Here is a 16251-nt window from a genome sequence, read left to right as displayed (position 1 = left end):
GATAAGTGCATCAATGCGTATAGAAATTCGACTTAATCTTTTTACTTCCTGTTAAGACCAAGGAAGAAATTCGAGGCGTATCTCAGGTTCGACAAATATGATTGATAATTCTAAGATGAGGCATACGGTCATGTTCCATTGTTAAGACTTTTTATCTTAAACGTACGTCACGTTTACGCCGCTATACGTAGCTCGTTGAATATCATATGACGAATAAGTTATGACTAAGAGACCGACGAGTATGTCATAGGGTAAACAATTCTGATCGTCCACTGACAAACATTCGCTGACAATAAGACGCCGCGAGAGTATAAATCGTCTTTCCGCGCGGATCTATCGTAACCGAAGAATCAAAACGTACATCATCCTGTCGTTCGCGAACAGCGCGGCTTTCATCCAAGATGTACTCGTACTATGTAACACGTTGAACGACGCACGTGGAAAGTGTAAAATATAGACTCGACAAATTGGAAAAAAGTTGTAACAGAAAAGTTCGTAGAAAGTTCAAAGTTCATATACAACTGTAATTAACACGTATTACGTGGAAATAATTTATGTACTTCAGACGTGTAATATTATAAACTGCTGGTAATATGTATGTATCGCCAAACAGAAGAGTCATGCGAATGGGAATTAAGTTTACAGTTTACACTGATGAATAAGAGTATCGGCACTGATCAGATTTCTCTGTAAATTCCCGTGTTTTGTAAAACCTACAATTTTTTATTAATATTTTTACGTAAAATATGAATTTCGAGATTAAAGTAAAATAAAAATTCTACTGTTTTAAGATCAATATTAATATCATAACTGTTTTCAACCCTTGTAAATCATATTTTATAAAAAAAAAAAACATAAAGAATCACATTTTTACAAATTAATACGGGACATTACCAGACAAGAGATGTTATTCTGTATCGCTACTTTTATTCATCTCCATAAATTAACGTGAGCTCTACGAACGATGCTTTGTTTTTTTATTAAACAGGACACGTTGTACCAACGCAAATTTACAAAACGAGGCTTAGAAATAAGGGAGCAGACGTGGCATTGTCGTGTAGCAAACACCACACCCTTGAAAGGGCCGCGCCTTACAAAGGGAGCGGCTCGATCGTTGCACCTTCCACCCTTGCACGCAAACACACATCGGATCGTTATTTCTGCATTTTCATGTAACGAAGCCACTTTAGTATGATTACACGTAAAAGCATCGTGATGAAAGAGGAAACGACGCCAGGAACCAATAATGTCTTTTGTGGAACAGCTCGTATATCTTCCTGACAGAATCTAATAAGCGGAGTGACACCAGCGACAACGTGCGAAACTCGAATTTCCTCGTTTCTCCCGTTACGATTCCATCTCGTTGCGATTATCAATCAAACCGTGACTAAACGGCGGAGACGATCCATTAGAAATTAGAAGCGGTACCGTACGAATTGTTTCAACAGGGAAGGTGAACAGTACCATCACTTTCTGTCTCATTAGACTCGCAATCTCTCAGACATTTTTTCACCTTCTTCCGGAAACGAGCCCTCACTTCCGGGTTTACAAGCGCGATTTCGCGACGAACAATGGAGCTTCGATTTGTTCCACAGGGTCTGTCCGTGTATTTCCGGCACTGCAGCAGTGTAACACCTAAATCGCTTCCACTTCCGCCGGATTCTCGCCTACCTAACCGTAACGATGAAAATAAAAATTGCCAGGGAAGCTCCGTGAACTATATTACCCTTCTATCTATAGTCTATTGCCACTAGGTTAATACTAAAGCACAATGCCTTGATTTTAATGCTCTTCACATTTTCAAGCATGATCCTCTGCACGCTATCCTCATATACCGCTACGCGCTACAATGATTTAGTCCCGTTAACCATGAACTAAAAATCTACGAATCGTCGCAAGAAACAATCTCAATTACTGAAAATCGTCTCCGCGTCTAAATTCTGCTACCGAATACTTTTCAGCGTGCACGCAACTGCCTCGCTTGCACAAAGTCTCGTATCTTGCTGTGTCAACCATTGCGTTTCGTGTGCATGCGTGTCCACTAACCGCACGCAAAATTGCGTAGACACGCACCGACTACAAATTCTTCTAAATCAGCAAGAACGTAGGAATGGCTGCTTTCGGTTGTATATAACGAAGATGCAATTAATTAACTCGATATTCGAGTGCCGTTATTTCATGCATCATTCGTTACGGGGTTTGCGAAAAGCTACGGGAAATTACACGGGACGATGAACCGGGATTATGATTATTCGCCAAGGGAATTTCAAAACTACTGTTTGAAACTGCAGATCCATTGCAATTCATTGGCACGAGCTGCCCGTGTCACAACACACGTAAACGATTATTGAGTCGCGCGTTTTGTCACGTACATATCTGACATCTGTTTGCTACTACAGGACCCGACGGTATCTCGAAATACTAACACTACGACCACGATCAATAAATCACAGTTCATTTGTTGATCTTCGATCAAAACGAGGCTCGTGCAAGCTGCGATAACTGTACACGATAGGTGACGACGGTAAATAAGGTATAGCCACGTGAAATGATCGTGGATCTATACCATGTATCATTTAACGATTGCCACGCTGGAAACGAGAATATCGGTGTAATTATATACGCTCACGTATCATACGAATTCGTCTCGAAGCTTTCTAGTATATTTATTAACCAGTCGTGGCATACGTGACACGAATTTTTAGAAGAAATAATTCCATACAAGGTATGATAAGGGCATCGACGTTTCCGGCAAGCGAGTCAGCAGAAGTAATTCTTCGCTGCAAATCGAACATTTCCGCGGTATGAGTTGGAGAAACGGGCAATTGGTTCGAGGCCACGAAGTCTTCTTGCAACGAAGTCTTCCTGCAATCTTCGATCAGACAGATCGCGTGTAACTTAGAAAGGTTCTCGAGCAGTTACGTGAAACAAATTGATTTAGCTTAATTCATTAGACTTGAATATCTTCGATACGAATGGAGGAATAATATTCAATTAAAAATCCTTAAAAGAATAGTTTTCAAAAGACTTTCGATATGAAATTTTTAAATACATCGTGTGGGAAAATGTTTACGTAATGAAGAAACAGGTGACATAAAGCATTAGCCAAGTGCCAGAATTCTAATCACGGTGAAACCTGTTCCTTTCAACTCTGGGAACTTGCAGCCTGTTTACTAATTTCAGGATATGATGAAGGTGCGATCGAGTTTTCACCACGCTGTGTTATGCATTTCCGGCGCGCACAGTATGTGACCGTGCTAAACGCTCGATACTTTCATTGCTTAAGAATTTCAAATTTCCGGTACGAAATCTCTCGGTTCTCGGACATGATGAAACGATATGTGAGTTTTACTACAGCCAAATCGTTTGACGAGAAACATCCATTTTCTTCATGTGGAAAATTGAAAAAATTTCAAATTTCAGTATACATAAAATCGAATAATAAGAATCTTAGATAGAATAAAGAGATATAAAGCGCCATGAAGAATCTGGAAATCCAAACATCTGGAGCATTATAGGCGTTTCGACACCCATACCTTGCAACTGGTAGTGCGTGACCGTTTCGTGTGACCTCGGCGAACCGAGACGAGGCTCATCGAATTCGGGTCCCAGGTGTTTCCTTAACTAACATCTTAATCCAAATACTTCCTTTCAATTGATAAAACAGAATTTCATTAATTGAAACGAAATTTCAATCAGTTGCCGATTAATCTATTTGTACGTATGGTACTGCAGAGTGCACGGTCGTTCGCCAGGCGATCTGAGATATTGTGGTTTGTCAAATTTAGAGGAAAGCTATGTTATATATTTTGAAATGAAAGTTTATAAAATTCGTGAATCCATCAGTGGCTATTGTTTAGCATTTTCCATATACGCGAGGAAAAATAGTATACATAAAAACATTTAGTGTGCAAAATTAGTATGGCAGTAGGTTAAATGAATTCCTGATTAAATTCAATTATCTGACCATGAGTTCGTACTATGTGAACGGAAAGTAAGTAAGTAGTGGGAGAAATTATTGAACTTCCATTACATGGATTACATTTATATGAATAGATTACTTGTCGATGAGTTCTATTGTAACCTTTCCTCGGCATAACAAGAATCTTAGATGTTAGAGTCAAAACATATTGGACTGGCAAGGTCATTCAGATGAGACTCGTACTTTCATTTCGCGTAAATATGACTCGATTATTCACTTCAAAGGCAGAAAGCGTAATCCTACTCTCTTTACAAGATAATACGAAGCGATGAATGTAATCCTCGACATTCCTGCGCAAGAAATTCGTTTATACCAATGGCAATTTGTAGATTCATCGCCGGTACTTAAATATTAAATAAAACTTCCTTCGGTATAATTAAGGGGCTAAATTGGTCGTTTAAACGCTGCTCAAAAAATGTTTTTCGACCATGCCCCTAGACGGGACGAGAGTCCAGTAGCGCACATCTGACGCGAATAACGTGGGAAGCGTCCTTCGCGAATAACGGCCTTCCTGAATTGCGTGAGAGAGGCAAATTAACTCTTCGTTGCATACATATATTCACCGCTTCTATGGTTCTGGTCGCGCGAATTCGCCTTATTTCCACTGGTTTCTAGTCTATTTTCCATAGCATTTTCTTCTACTCTTGCTTTCGAGATCACGCAACTCGAAAGCTTCGCATTCCAGTATTTTCTTCCTCTGTTTCCCCGATACCCTTTATTACGAGACCTCACTTTCACTCGTTTTTATCCATCGAGAAATCTTGCTGTCTGACCGGAAGAACGTTAATTTTCTATAAGTTGTAGATCCGTTATTATTTATAAAGTAATTGACGTTACCAATTAGAGCCTTGCATTCTAAAATATTCCCTTCTTCTTGCTTTCAGGATCACGCGTCTCGAAAGCTTGCCTGTGTTTAGCGGTCGTCGTTCCTTGCCTTGAGTGTCTGAGAAAGGAAAGCGGCAACCCTCTCTCTCTTTTTCTTCGTCGAACGACCTATTGTTTCTGCGAGATGGATGGGAACCGCGAATATGCTGCGGATGGTGGTAGTTGTCTTGCGATTATTTTCTTGGTACTAATCTAAGATGCGCTTGTGTGATAGAGAGGAACCACCTGACACGAAGCTGAGTATGTACTTATGCTATATGTATAGCTGAATATGATCTTCGTGTGGAAGTTCATGCGGAACGCGGTGAAATCTCTGACTGTTAATTTGCTATCGTCTATAGAGAAGGCCACATTAATTGTTCACGAGTAATTCATCAATAGATTGCGATTCTTTTTATGCATTGGATATTTTCTGTACTATGTATATTATCGTGGTTTTTGCACGTTTAGATTTCTTACCTATACGTAGGCATCCATAGTTTATTTATTAATTGAGTATTAATTGAGTATTTTCAAAGAATCAGGACCTTTGTCCAGGAATTTTGACATGAAATCTTCTTCGTCTATGTTGATTTCGAATTGAAACAATTCCACGTGAAGAATCAACGAGCCACGAGGATCATTTGCATTGGAAATGAAGTCATAAAATCTCGTGCCACTTCCGATGGATTTCGTACACCGTATGTAATATGAATTTTTCATGCAAGCGTTAATTAACAAAAATATTCGATCCAGTCATCAGATTCACGAAGAAGATCTCAATAATGGAGCATAAATGTTGTTGATACTACATCTACAACTTTCCCATTAAGATACGTAATTTCTCTTGATGCTGTATCGATAAATGTCTAGATTACAGCATTATTTACAAAGTTATTACATGGCAAAATCGATCCTGATCGGTGGTACTCTTGATCGAAAGTAATCGAAGAGATTCCTCGACGAGAGTACCTTAGGCACAACTAGTCGGGCTTCCGTTTGAATTCCTGACAAGGTAACGACCAAGAAGGAGCATAATACCTCACGAAGCAACCTCACATGCGACACAATCAACCCGCACACCAGTGTCAAACGGGACACGCACGATAGAAACACGTGCAGCGCGCACACATGTGCAGGCCGGTTAAACGGGAGAACCGGCAAGACTTCCGTTGCTTGGGGCGTCAGGCTAAAAGGTGTAGGAATTCGATTCGGTGGCATAAAAAGCAACGTCGATGGTGAGCTTCGATCTGCGCAAAGGAGGGAACATATTACACATATTAATACACGAGGGGAAAGGAAGAAAGTCGACGTCGAAGAAATTTAACATTGATTAATGTCGAAATCGTGCTGGTCTTACTTTCCTGATTGTCGACGAAAATCACACGGTCGTGCGCTCTTCTTTTAGAAAGCTAAAAAGTCCTCTTTGTGGCACGTGAATCAACGGCACATATACGTAAATCGGTAAACAGAAAGCACCTAATTATACAGCTAGCTAATTAAACGATCCCAATGCGGGAATATATCAGTCTTCCATCTCTTTCCGCGAAGAAATCGTCTTTCCGCCTAGTCACCGTACACTCGGGTCGAGGAACAACCTGTATCGTATACACGAGCATTGTACTTACATGCCTGTTTCATGCACACAGGTGTACACTCCACAACGATGTATAACGTACACGTATGGTCGATCGTACGTACGGAGGATGTAGTTAAGCGAGTATTATAATATACGCGCGTCGACTGATACTACATCCATCCAGCACGCTGACAAACATAAATTCTATCGTGTGCACGAGCACTAGTGGGTGTCGTTGCTATTGTGCACCAAGACTCGTACGCGGACTAAGATACGCACATGTATGGTCGGACGCGATTCTATTCTCGTGCATTCCGAGCCATGCGGGTAGTATAGGGCTGCACGTTTCCTGTGTACTCACGCCAGCCAGCTCTTTACGCGTACGTAAATGCGTAAGCGCGTGTAGACGTGAACACATGTGCGATGTTGCGGCCGTAAACCGCGTGTTTATTGTCGCACCGACGCGACGTGGCGAGTACATGAGAACCCGATGTCATATTGTACCGCGGTTCGACAAAAGCGGATCGTGATCTGGCATCGGTTTCTTTACTTCCGCTTGCGACACACGCGATGAATTATTATGGTCTGATGTTTCGACAGTTATTACAGCTAATGTGCGATAGAATCTATCACAATTTCGTCTTTTTCTTTCTTGAAAATGTATTATATTGTATACTTTGATATTATATACTTATTGTATATTGTTACATGGATATACTTTGAATTTTCAAATTCTATTTTTGTATCGTTATGATCTCTCAATTGATATTCAATAAAGTTTATCTATTGGTTGATCTTACTTAGTCTGCCAATACACCTTCTGACACATTTACAACCAATAATTTCATTGATATACCAAAGTAATACGTTATGAGATTCTGTAATTGAAACGGGAACAAGAATTTGAAGTTTGCTTTCAATTATCTTTAAATCAATATGAAAAATTCTACTTTCTTCAGAGTCACTGATACAGTTTGTCTATTTAGTCTTATTTTAACTGTGAAGAAACAATAATCTAACACTAATTTTTGTCATTTTCGTTTCTACCTTAATTTTATATCCCTATTCTTTTTCTCTGTGTAAAAAAATTTATCTCATATAATAAATAAATGAACATAAAAGCAGTTTATAGATTAATAAAGGCGAGTTTGAATATCGAACGACAGGCTGTTGAAAAGACGAGATTCAAACGCGTAGTGTTACGTCAGAGGCGGTATCGAGCGATCGATCAACCCGTGTTGACCAATAGGATATCGACATGATCGCGCAGGTGCCTGGAAAAACGTGGGTGCCACCATCTCGTGGGTGGTACGAAGGCTAGAAATTCATGATTTTTGCTCACCTTTCGAAAATATAAAGTTTTCGTTGAGTGAGGTCGCCGTCGCCCACGTTATCGCGACCGGTGAACAGCTGCGAGACATGGCGAATGAAAAGTTGGTTCCTTTCCCGCGTAGGACGACAGTGAGACGTGATTACGGCAACACGTGCAACTCCAGCGATCAGATATAGTAAACGAAATAAAAATTCGTTTCGTCTCTGAGGAACAGAATAGACGCGTTATTTAATCGTTGATCCAAACAATCATGACGTCGTTTGGTTGCAATTGAGAAAGATAACTGTACGCGTGTCGTCGATTGTTGCAAATTAATTGAGAACAAGAAACACGATACAGTAAGCACGCGTGATTAATTTCATTGCTTCTCTCGTTCTTAGAATCCATCGATCACGATGTCGGTTACGCGATCTGGTGAACAAGGCGTCGATTATCCCAAATCTTTCAGACTAGCGAGTACGTCGTCTTGTTATGTCAGCAGAGCACAAGAAGCCTTTTCAAGCAATCGTAACATCGAACCGTTAATGTGGACATGTAATAAATAATAAAAAATTATAGGCTGAACATTTTCTGATCAAATAAATTGCATGGTCAATTATTGTATGTATTGAGAGATGTTTCTGATAGATAATTTCTTCGTGTCGATCGCAGCAGATACAAAACGCAGACAGTGTATTGGAATTACGTTGCATTATTATGCCGAACACGGTTCCCGTGAATGCATGATGGCGCGCCAAGCAAGATCTTGCATCTTTACCTGTCGACCTGTCCATTCTGTTCCTAGGCAGGTCCCGAAAAAAACCTGTTTTGGTCACAATTGAATGCATTCGTGTCTGCTCTATCAACAACCAATAGAGAATAGGGAACGATGTCATGTTAAACTCCTACCTGTTTTCGGTGAAGATATCTTCATTTAAATGCATAAACATTCTTGCCATTTGTGTATCTTAAGGTTGATCAAGAGCGATACTGTTTAGGTACTTTTTGTATCCGTAGAGAAACACGCTTTTTCTTGTAAAAGATCTCAATGAGAGTTATATTCTTTCTTCAAGTTTCAATGCATGTATATATATGTTTAACAAGTATAGTTGATCCTCTATAAAACACGTATAATACGCAAATTCAGATTCATTGTATCGAAAAGGAAATATTTCGTAGCAAAGGAATACATACATTTCTGCATCAATAACTGAATTTCCATTTTACATCGACAACAGCGCCAACTCGACTGGTTCGGCGATTCAAAGGATGAATCATTGCTTGAAATGCAGGAATCTTACTTTCCTAAGAGTTGCCGGCAGTATAGTAATCGTGGCGCCACATTGTGGACGAAGATAGTAACGCAGGTTGCATCTGGATGACTCGTAGCAGGGGAAAATGTCTCGCAGGTATCTGGTTTGACGAACCACGATGCGTGCGTGGTGCATGTGTGTGCGTATCGTGTGAATTTTCGCAGGTGGTGATTTTTCGTGCAGAACGAATATCCGAGATCTGCCGGTGGACGGACGCTAATCGAAACAAGGAGACGCGAGTTCGAGGCGCCGTGATCGCGGGGCGTATCCCAAAATCGTGGCGGAGAAACGGTCCTGCTTTCGTCCAGTAAACTTCGTCGTGCTACGTGCATCGTGTTTTGTCGTGTTCCGTGAGAAAATCGTAATTCTGTAAAAAAGGAAGTGCGAGTGAGAACAAATCGAAGGGGTTGAATATCAGCTAATCGAGGGAAATTGATTTGACATGACGACCACCGAGCTGACTCACCTTCCTGAACGATGTCGAATCACTTTGTAACGGATTTTGAAAAATTCTATTGTTAAACAATAATCAGTGAATAATCTTCAAACAGCAACTAACAAATCTTATTTATTATCGTCAAACGTCTCACTGTGAATCACTGCCAATGTGTAACTCAGCCGACGATTCTTACGTACAAAAGCTAGGTTATCTACAACTCGGGGATGAATCCACCGACGCCGGCGGTGCATCGGGTAGCGGCAGGGTCACGGGATCACGACCTGAGGCTCAGGTACCCGTGTCGAGGAATGTCATAAGCAGAACAGATGCCAGAGGACCTGGTAGACCAGTTGGTGCTATTGAAAGTTTCATTGAGAGCAATGCTGACACTTGCAGGCAGTCAGCAGCTGATTACAAGCTATATGAACGTGAAAATATAATAGCTGCATCAAGATTTCCCACACCAAAACCAGTAGAGCAAATTAGTGCTCAGCAACAACAAAATCAAAACCGTATGAGTCATCAGCAAGCACCAGTATATGAAAATATTGATTATTATCCGCAACAAAATCAACCTCATCCTCCATATTATCATCCAGTGGAATCTAGGAAGAGCCCTAAGAGTAGTCCTAGGGGATCTTTAGCAGGTGAATCCTATGAACCTACTTTTAGAAAAGCACAACCACAGGTTCCTACTGGGAATCGATATCAATCTGCATCACCAGCAAAAGAATTACCTCCATATGAGGCACCTCCTGTGTATGAAAATATTCAGGAGGTGCATTTCCCAGAAAACACACAAAATAAACCAGGCCCTCAGGTTCCACCAAATTATTATCATCCAGCAACAATTAATGGCGGTGATTATGTTGTTATGACAGGAAAAGTGGGCCAAGCACAAAATCAAAGAGGTATGACGCAAAATTTATCGTACACACAACAAAGAGGAAGCAATATACGTGGCCAAAGTTATGATGGCTCTAGTTTACAACGCTGTGTTGATTCATCCACATCAAGGTACTTACAAGGATCTTCTTCATCTTTAGATCATCAAGCTGGTAGAAGTGCTTATGTTCCACCATCTGAATTACAAACACCCACCAGAAATTTTAATTATAATTCTGAGCAACAACAACAACAACATTCTCCCAGATCTGGACTTCCTTATCATAGTGAGTCACCACCGATACGCTTACCTCCAGAGCCACATCATTATCGTGGATCTCTGGATAGTTCAATGAGTGGACAGCATGGATTTAGAGCTTCAAATCATATAGAAACTGTACAACAGTCTCAATACCGTCAGGATAGTCCCCAAAGTTACAAATCTTACATGGAATCACCCGCAAGAAGTACAAATACAAATATTACTGGAGAGACTCAGGCCAGAAACTCACCTGTTTATGGTGTGAGGCAAGGAGAGCAATCTGCTTGCCGCAATTCTCCCTGTTATTCTCCAAGTAGAATGTTACCACCAAATGAGAGAAACTATCATCATCAAGAAACTAGATCAGAATTTCCTGTCAGAAATTCTCCAATATATTCCTCGAACAGATCATCAGAACACTTAAGATTAAGTAATTTACAGAATGATAGAAGTTTTGTTCAGGATGCAACTGATCCTTCTGATACATCAAAACCATCACCTATGTATTCACCTAGCCGTAGTGATTCTTCCAGAACCGTAGCCAATAATAATAGTACAAGAGGTTCTCCAAAAGTAAGTCCAACTCACAACCAAGTATCGTCCGATACAGTCGCACAAAATGTGATTAATTCGCCAAGACACGTGTCACCATCTTCCGCAAACAATATTATCGGAAGTCCTCTACGTGGTCAAGTACAAACACCAGTGACCACTGGTGCACCAAACATCGCAGAATCTGATTCAAATGTTCATGGGCCTAGAATCACCAGTCTCCCTCCAGGGGTGACCAGTGGTGTAGCCGGCCCAGTCTTTTTAAATGCCGGTGTACCCGTATTGCAAAGGCCACCCGAACCTGAACTTGAAGAAAGAAAGTCAGTCAGTCCACCGATCAAACCGACATCCGGCAAGGGACTACTACCCTACAATGTTATACCACCTAGACCTTCCGTAAGGAACTGGTTTATACAATTAAAAAAAGATGTATTAACCATTAGCGTTTAATTCTATTTTGTGCTTTTTCCTCTTTGTAAAACCTGTTCACAATGTAACGCTGTAACGCACGTTAATTGGGTTACGGGAACGCATCGTTGCTTTCGATTTGTTTTGGATGAATGCCAAGTATGCTGATCCATTTGCATGCTGATTTCATATAAAAGGTATGACTACTAACACTAACGGTTATACAATTTATCGTGATGATTTTTTATAGAAATTGACGACGAAGAATAACAAAGTATGAATTTTTTGTTATGCTTTTTATAATCGATGCTTGTTAGGATACAAAAAAGCTGGTGATGATTATATTTAAGCGATGATGTCACAAATGTCAGTTATTATCGCTGATATTTTATATAATGGCTGACCTGTGTAACGATAAGATTAGCAATTTGCTTAGATGCAAATGTTATTTCAAATAGCCCGATAAATATTTCCTCTTATTTACTAAAAACATATATCGGGATGACATCGACTTCAACAATTTTCAATATTGTGTGAAAAAAACGCGTATCGCTCGCAATACCTTATGATTCGTGACGAGTTTTTTCTTCGAACTCGCGCTGAATCACACGTTGTAAATCGTCAGCTCTTGACAAGCGCTGTATAGTTACCGTGCAATATTTTATTCATACAAGATGCGTACGCATCCTCTCTAAGCATGTAATATACCCTCTGTGTCTCGAACTTTTCATTTTTTTGTCACGAATGTTATTGTAACCGCATGCAAATTTATGTGTCCCTGTGACGAAATCCCATCCCAATCTATGGCACTATTTGTCAGTACCGATCACAACGCGGAATATGATTTATTTCTTGTAGGGGCCCACCGAAGCAGAGAGGAAAATAGAAGAATTGACAAGACAACTCGAAGAGGAGATGGAGAAGCAAGAAGAAGAAGGGGAATACTTCGGTAAGAAGCAACGATCGAACAATACTCGTAAAACAGTCGTCGAGCATCCAGGAGGATATTTTTTATTCTGTAAATTTGTCTATGCAATAGCTCCCCATTGTTTTTATTGACACAATGTTTACATAATTTTACCGTACCAAACTCTGTTTTCCTAACAATGTTTGTATAATATTCTTAAACAGATTAAGATGTGACAATTTGGCATAATTCCGTCATTAGAGGAGTTAATTTCCGACACGTTCCGATCCATAATTTGCACCGATTCTGAGAAGGAATAAAAAGCAGCAGGGTACCGTGCCAATTCCCACGGCACAAGTTCCCCCTTGGTAGACCGGTTTTGGAAAATGGAGTCAAGTTTCAGTGTGTCGCGAAACTTTTTAACCCGGCGTTTCGTTGACATTCACTCTCTGCCCATTCGTTTCCACCTACGTGTCTTCGCACCTACGTGAGGCATACAAGTGTGCATGTTACATGCATTTGTTAGGTGAACGCAGACACGCACTATCTCTTCCTTGTATTGCACGTGTATGTCCGAACACTGTAAGGTGGTATTCACATTGGACACTTTCTTCGACGTCTATTGTGTTTTTTAATTAAGTATTCGCTGTTTCGATGAAGATTACTTCACAGACAGGAAGGTAGAAGCTTCGAAGAATAGGCGTCCAAAAATATCGATGAAGTACAATTAGACAAGAGATTTGTAGTGTTATTTTATTCTAGTTTAAAGCTCAAAATTTGTAAGATATTTATGTTAGAAATCTAACGTCATGTTTGTCACTCTAATAGTTTTGTAAATGACCGGTGCGGTTACACAACTATGAAACACTTATCAATGCAGATAAATACGTATTCGATGCAAATAGCTTTCAGGCATGTCTATATTTGGCTGCGCATTTTTTTTCGAACCAGTATTTTCCAATAATTCATACGATAATGATGTTGTAGATTTTATTTAAACACAGCCTAACCGTAGTAAAAGAGGAACTGAAAAATCCGCGCGCGCGGATAGGAACTTCAGTCGAGCAAGCCAATCTCAGCCGAGAGGTAGCTGGCGTTTAGGTGAGCTTAGTTTGTTTCTCTTCGTTTTTGTGTACGAGTTCTATTCTTCGTGTAACGTCCTGTACACGGCAAACTGCCGTGGCCAGGTCGCGCTCGCCGCGGTAAGTAATCTTGTTATAGATAGACTAGTCCGACTCGTTGGTGGATTCTAGTTCGAGCGAGACTGGCCTAGTGAAACTGAACCGTTGAATCGAAACTACAAGTGTCACGAACGGCGAATGAGGGATAAAGGATTCCTGTGAAGGGAATGGCAGGGCCTGTGTTACCTATCGATAGTTGTGAGTTTCTTCCGTAGTTCCTCTGAATCGTGTCATTAGTCCGTATTTCTTCTGACAGTTATTGACCCTGAAGAGCGGATCTTATTGTCGACTATCGACGAGGGTATTTTTAAACTTTGCCCAATGCGACTAAACTATAGAGTTATGGTTGACAAGGCATTTTCATGACTTTAAAAATAGTTCCAAATGTTTGACGCTACTGCTATGAGAAAAGATTATTTTTTAAATGTATTCTGTTACAATATTATAAAGGATACGTTGATGCTTTTCGACAGGTATTTGTCACACATGCGGTGAAAAAGTAACGGGGGCGGGTCAGGCCTGCCAAGCTATGGGCAACCTTTATCACACAAATTGCTTCATATGCTGTTCCTGTGGAAGAGCGTTACGCGGTAAAGCGTTCTATAATGTTCACGGAAGAGTATACTGCGAGGAAGATTATCTGGTACGTAAGACAATAATTGCAATAGACGAGTGATATGATGACGTAGCTCATAGAACATTTTATCTGTAGTACTCTGGCTTCCAACAAACTGCTGAGAAGTGCGCAATCTGCGGTCACCTCATTATGGAAATGGTAATTAAATTGATAATGACAAAACGATTTACGTTGAGGTTTTAATTTATTCTATATTTTCTTACTTGTAGATATTACAAGCTATGGGGAAATCCTACCATCCAGGGTGCTTTAGATGTTGCGTTTGTAACGAATGTCTTGATGGTGTTCCCTTCACGGTTGACGTTGACAATAAAATTTACTGTGTTAACGATTACCATAGGATGTTCGCGCCAAAGTGTGCTTCCTGTGGGAAGGGAATCACTCCAGTTGAGGTAAGTAATTATATTTTCAAATGAGTGATTTTTGTAAAAATAACAGACATAATTTTGATTGATACGATTTATTTCTCAGGGTACAGAGGAAACCGTAAGAGTTGTTTCCATGGACAAAGATTTCCATGTAGATTGTTACGTTTGCGAGGATTGTGGTATGCAACTGACCGACGAACCGGACAAACGATGCTACCCACTCGATGGTAGGCTTATGTGTCGTGCGTGCCACATCCAACGCATATCCCACACGCAACCCAGGGCTCCACAGCCAGTATCAGCTAGTTATCAATTTATGGGATAAGTTAAATTAAATATATTAAGTTGAATGTTTAAAATTGAATTGCATATCGGTCATCCGGCAATGAACATCGTTAAGAATTGACTGAACAAATCGATCTATCACTAACGTAAAGCTTACACGTGTCTATCCATTAACGAAGTAGAAATTTATAGAAAAAATACAATTATCGATATTTACAATATAATTAATCAATGTTTACAGAAGTAATATAGCTTTATTATTCCTCTAAAATGTGAGAGGTTTGACGTGATCTAGCAAGACTGGATATTTGCAAAATCGAAATATCTACACTGCCTTTTGGGATCATCTAGAATCTAGATTATATAGTCAGGGCGACGTTTGATCTTTTTTTAGCAATGTATATTATTCCGTTTTTATGAGAAATAATTTCCCATTGACAGCTATTACTATAGGTTAGTAGTATATTTAATATATGTGGTCTTATTTATTTTATCCAAGTATTCGCGTTAAGATATACGCGAATACAGTGGTCTCGTTAGGACGAACGAGTTGCGCAGGCAACTGTGATATATTAGCATAATAGCTACATTGCTGTTAAGCAATGATTCCTTATTTTAGTTCATGTATATATGTTTGATATATATAATTATGTATATTAATATTATATCACCATACATTATATATAATATAAGAACAATCCTGCTGTCAATGTATATCAACTTTCTTATAATTAATAATTCTGGGCGCATTTCGACGTGGTGATTTATGATAATTATAGTGTATTATTATTGTACTTGACGTATCGCGTTTGCTAACAGTATTTATTATGACAATACACCATATATTGGTTACTAGTATCAAAACTTCATACAAGACTCTTGACTTTCGTGAATATTACTCAGGAATTCTAATACGATCGTAACAACCTTATCGTTGAAAAATTATGTGAATGTTAATGTTTAAATCAATGAATGGTACTAAATAAGGTTTGGTGCATTGAAGACAAATAATTTTAGTTTACTACAATGCACAATTTGTGCTGCCAAAAAAGCTTCCCTATATCTGACTAATTAATCAATATTTCTGCGTGTAAATAAGGTAGGCTGAAGATAAACTACGAGTATTGTAGGTGAAAAGTACAATGTTATTTAAGTATATGTGCGGTATATAAGACAAAACATCTGTTCAATAAAGAAGGGTATATCTGAGCATCTGTTTTCATGTCAATTAATTTTTTTAAAGATTTCAAGGTGGGGTAGGTATATGTAGCAGTTCA

At 39.6% G+C, this 16251-nt stretch overlaps 1 protein-coding gene and 1 pseudogene across 1 annotated transcript; one reads left to right on the top strand and one right to left on the bottom strand.

Annotated features, from left to right (window-relative positions):
- Positions 1 to 7225: 7225 nt before the first annotated feature.
- On the bottom strand, positions 7226 to 9091 carry LOC126922772 (uncharacterized; annotated as a pseudogene).
- Positions 9092 to 9131: 40 nt separating this feature from the next.
- On the top strand, positions 9132 to 16184 carry LOC126922530 (LIM domain-containing protein jub). The gene is made up of 6 exons (XM_050735196.1): positions 9132 to 11584; positions 12455 to 12545; positions 14158 to 14327; positions 14397 to 14459; positions 14531 to 14713; positions 14793 to 16184. The coding sequence occupies exons 1-6, from the start codon at positions 9656 to 9658 to the stop codon at positions 15012 to 15014; spliced, it is 2658 nt and encodes an 885-aa protein (XP_050591153.1). The 5' UTR covers positions 9132 to 9655; the 3' UTR covers positions 15015 to 16184.
- The last annotated feature ends 67 nt before the right edge of the window (positions 16185 to 16251 follow it).

Source organism: Bombus affinis, chromosome 12 (genome assembly GCF_024516045.1).
Source record: "Bombus affinis isolate iyBomAffi1 chromosome 12, iyBomAffi1.2, whole genome shotgun sequence".
Classification (NCBI taxonomy): domain Eukaryota; kingdom Metazoa; phylum Arthropoda; class Insecta; order Hymenoptera; family Apidae; genus Bombus; species Bombus affinis.
The sequence above is the reverse complement of the archived record's forward strand: the minus strand, read 5'-3'. Positions and strand labels throughout refer to the sequence as shown.

Coding starts and splice junctions, on each gene's coding strand:
- LOC126922530 (XM_050735196.1), top strand. CDS start 9,656: ATGTGTAACTCAGCCGACGATTCTTACGTACAAAAGCTAGGTTATCTA. Junction 12,546..14,157: donor AGAAGAAGGGGAATACTTCG/GTAAGAAGCAAC, acceptor GCTTTTCGACAG/GTATTTGTCACACATGCGGT. Junction 14,460..14,530: donor GTCACCTCATTATGGAAATG/GTAATTAAATTG, acceptor TCTTACTTGTAG/ATATTACAAGCTATGGGGAA.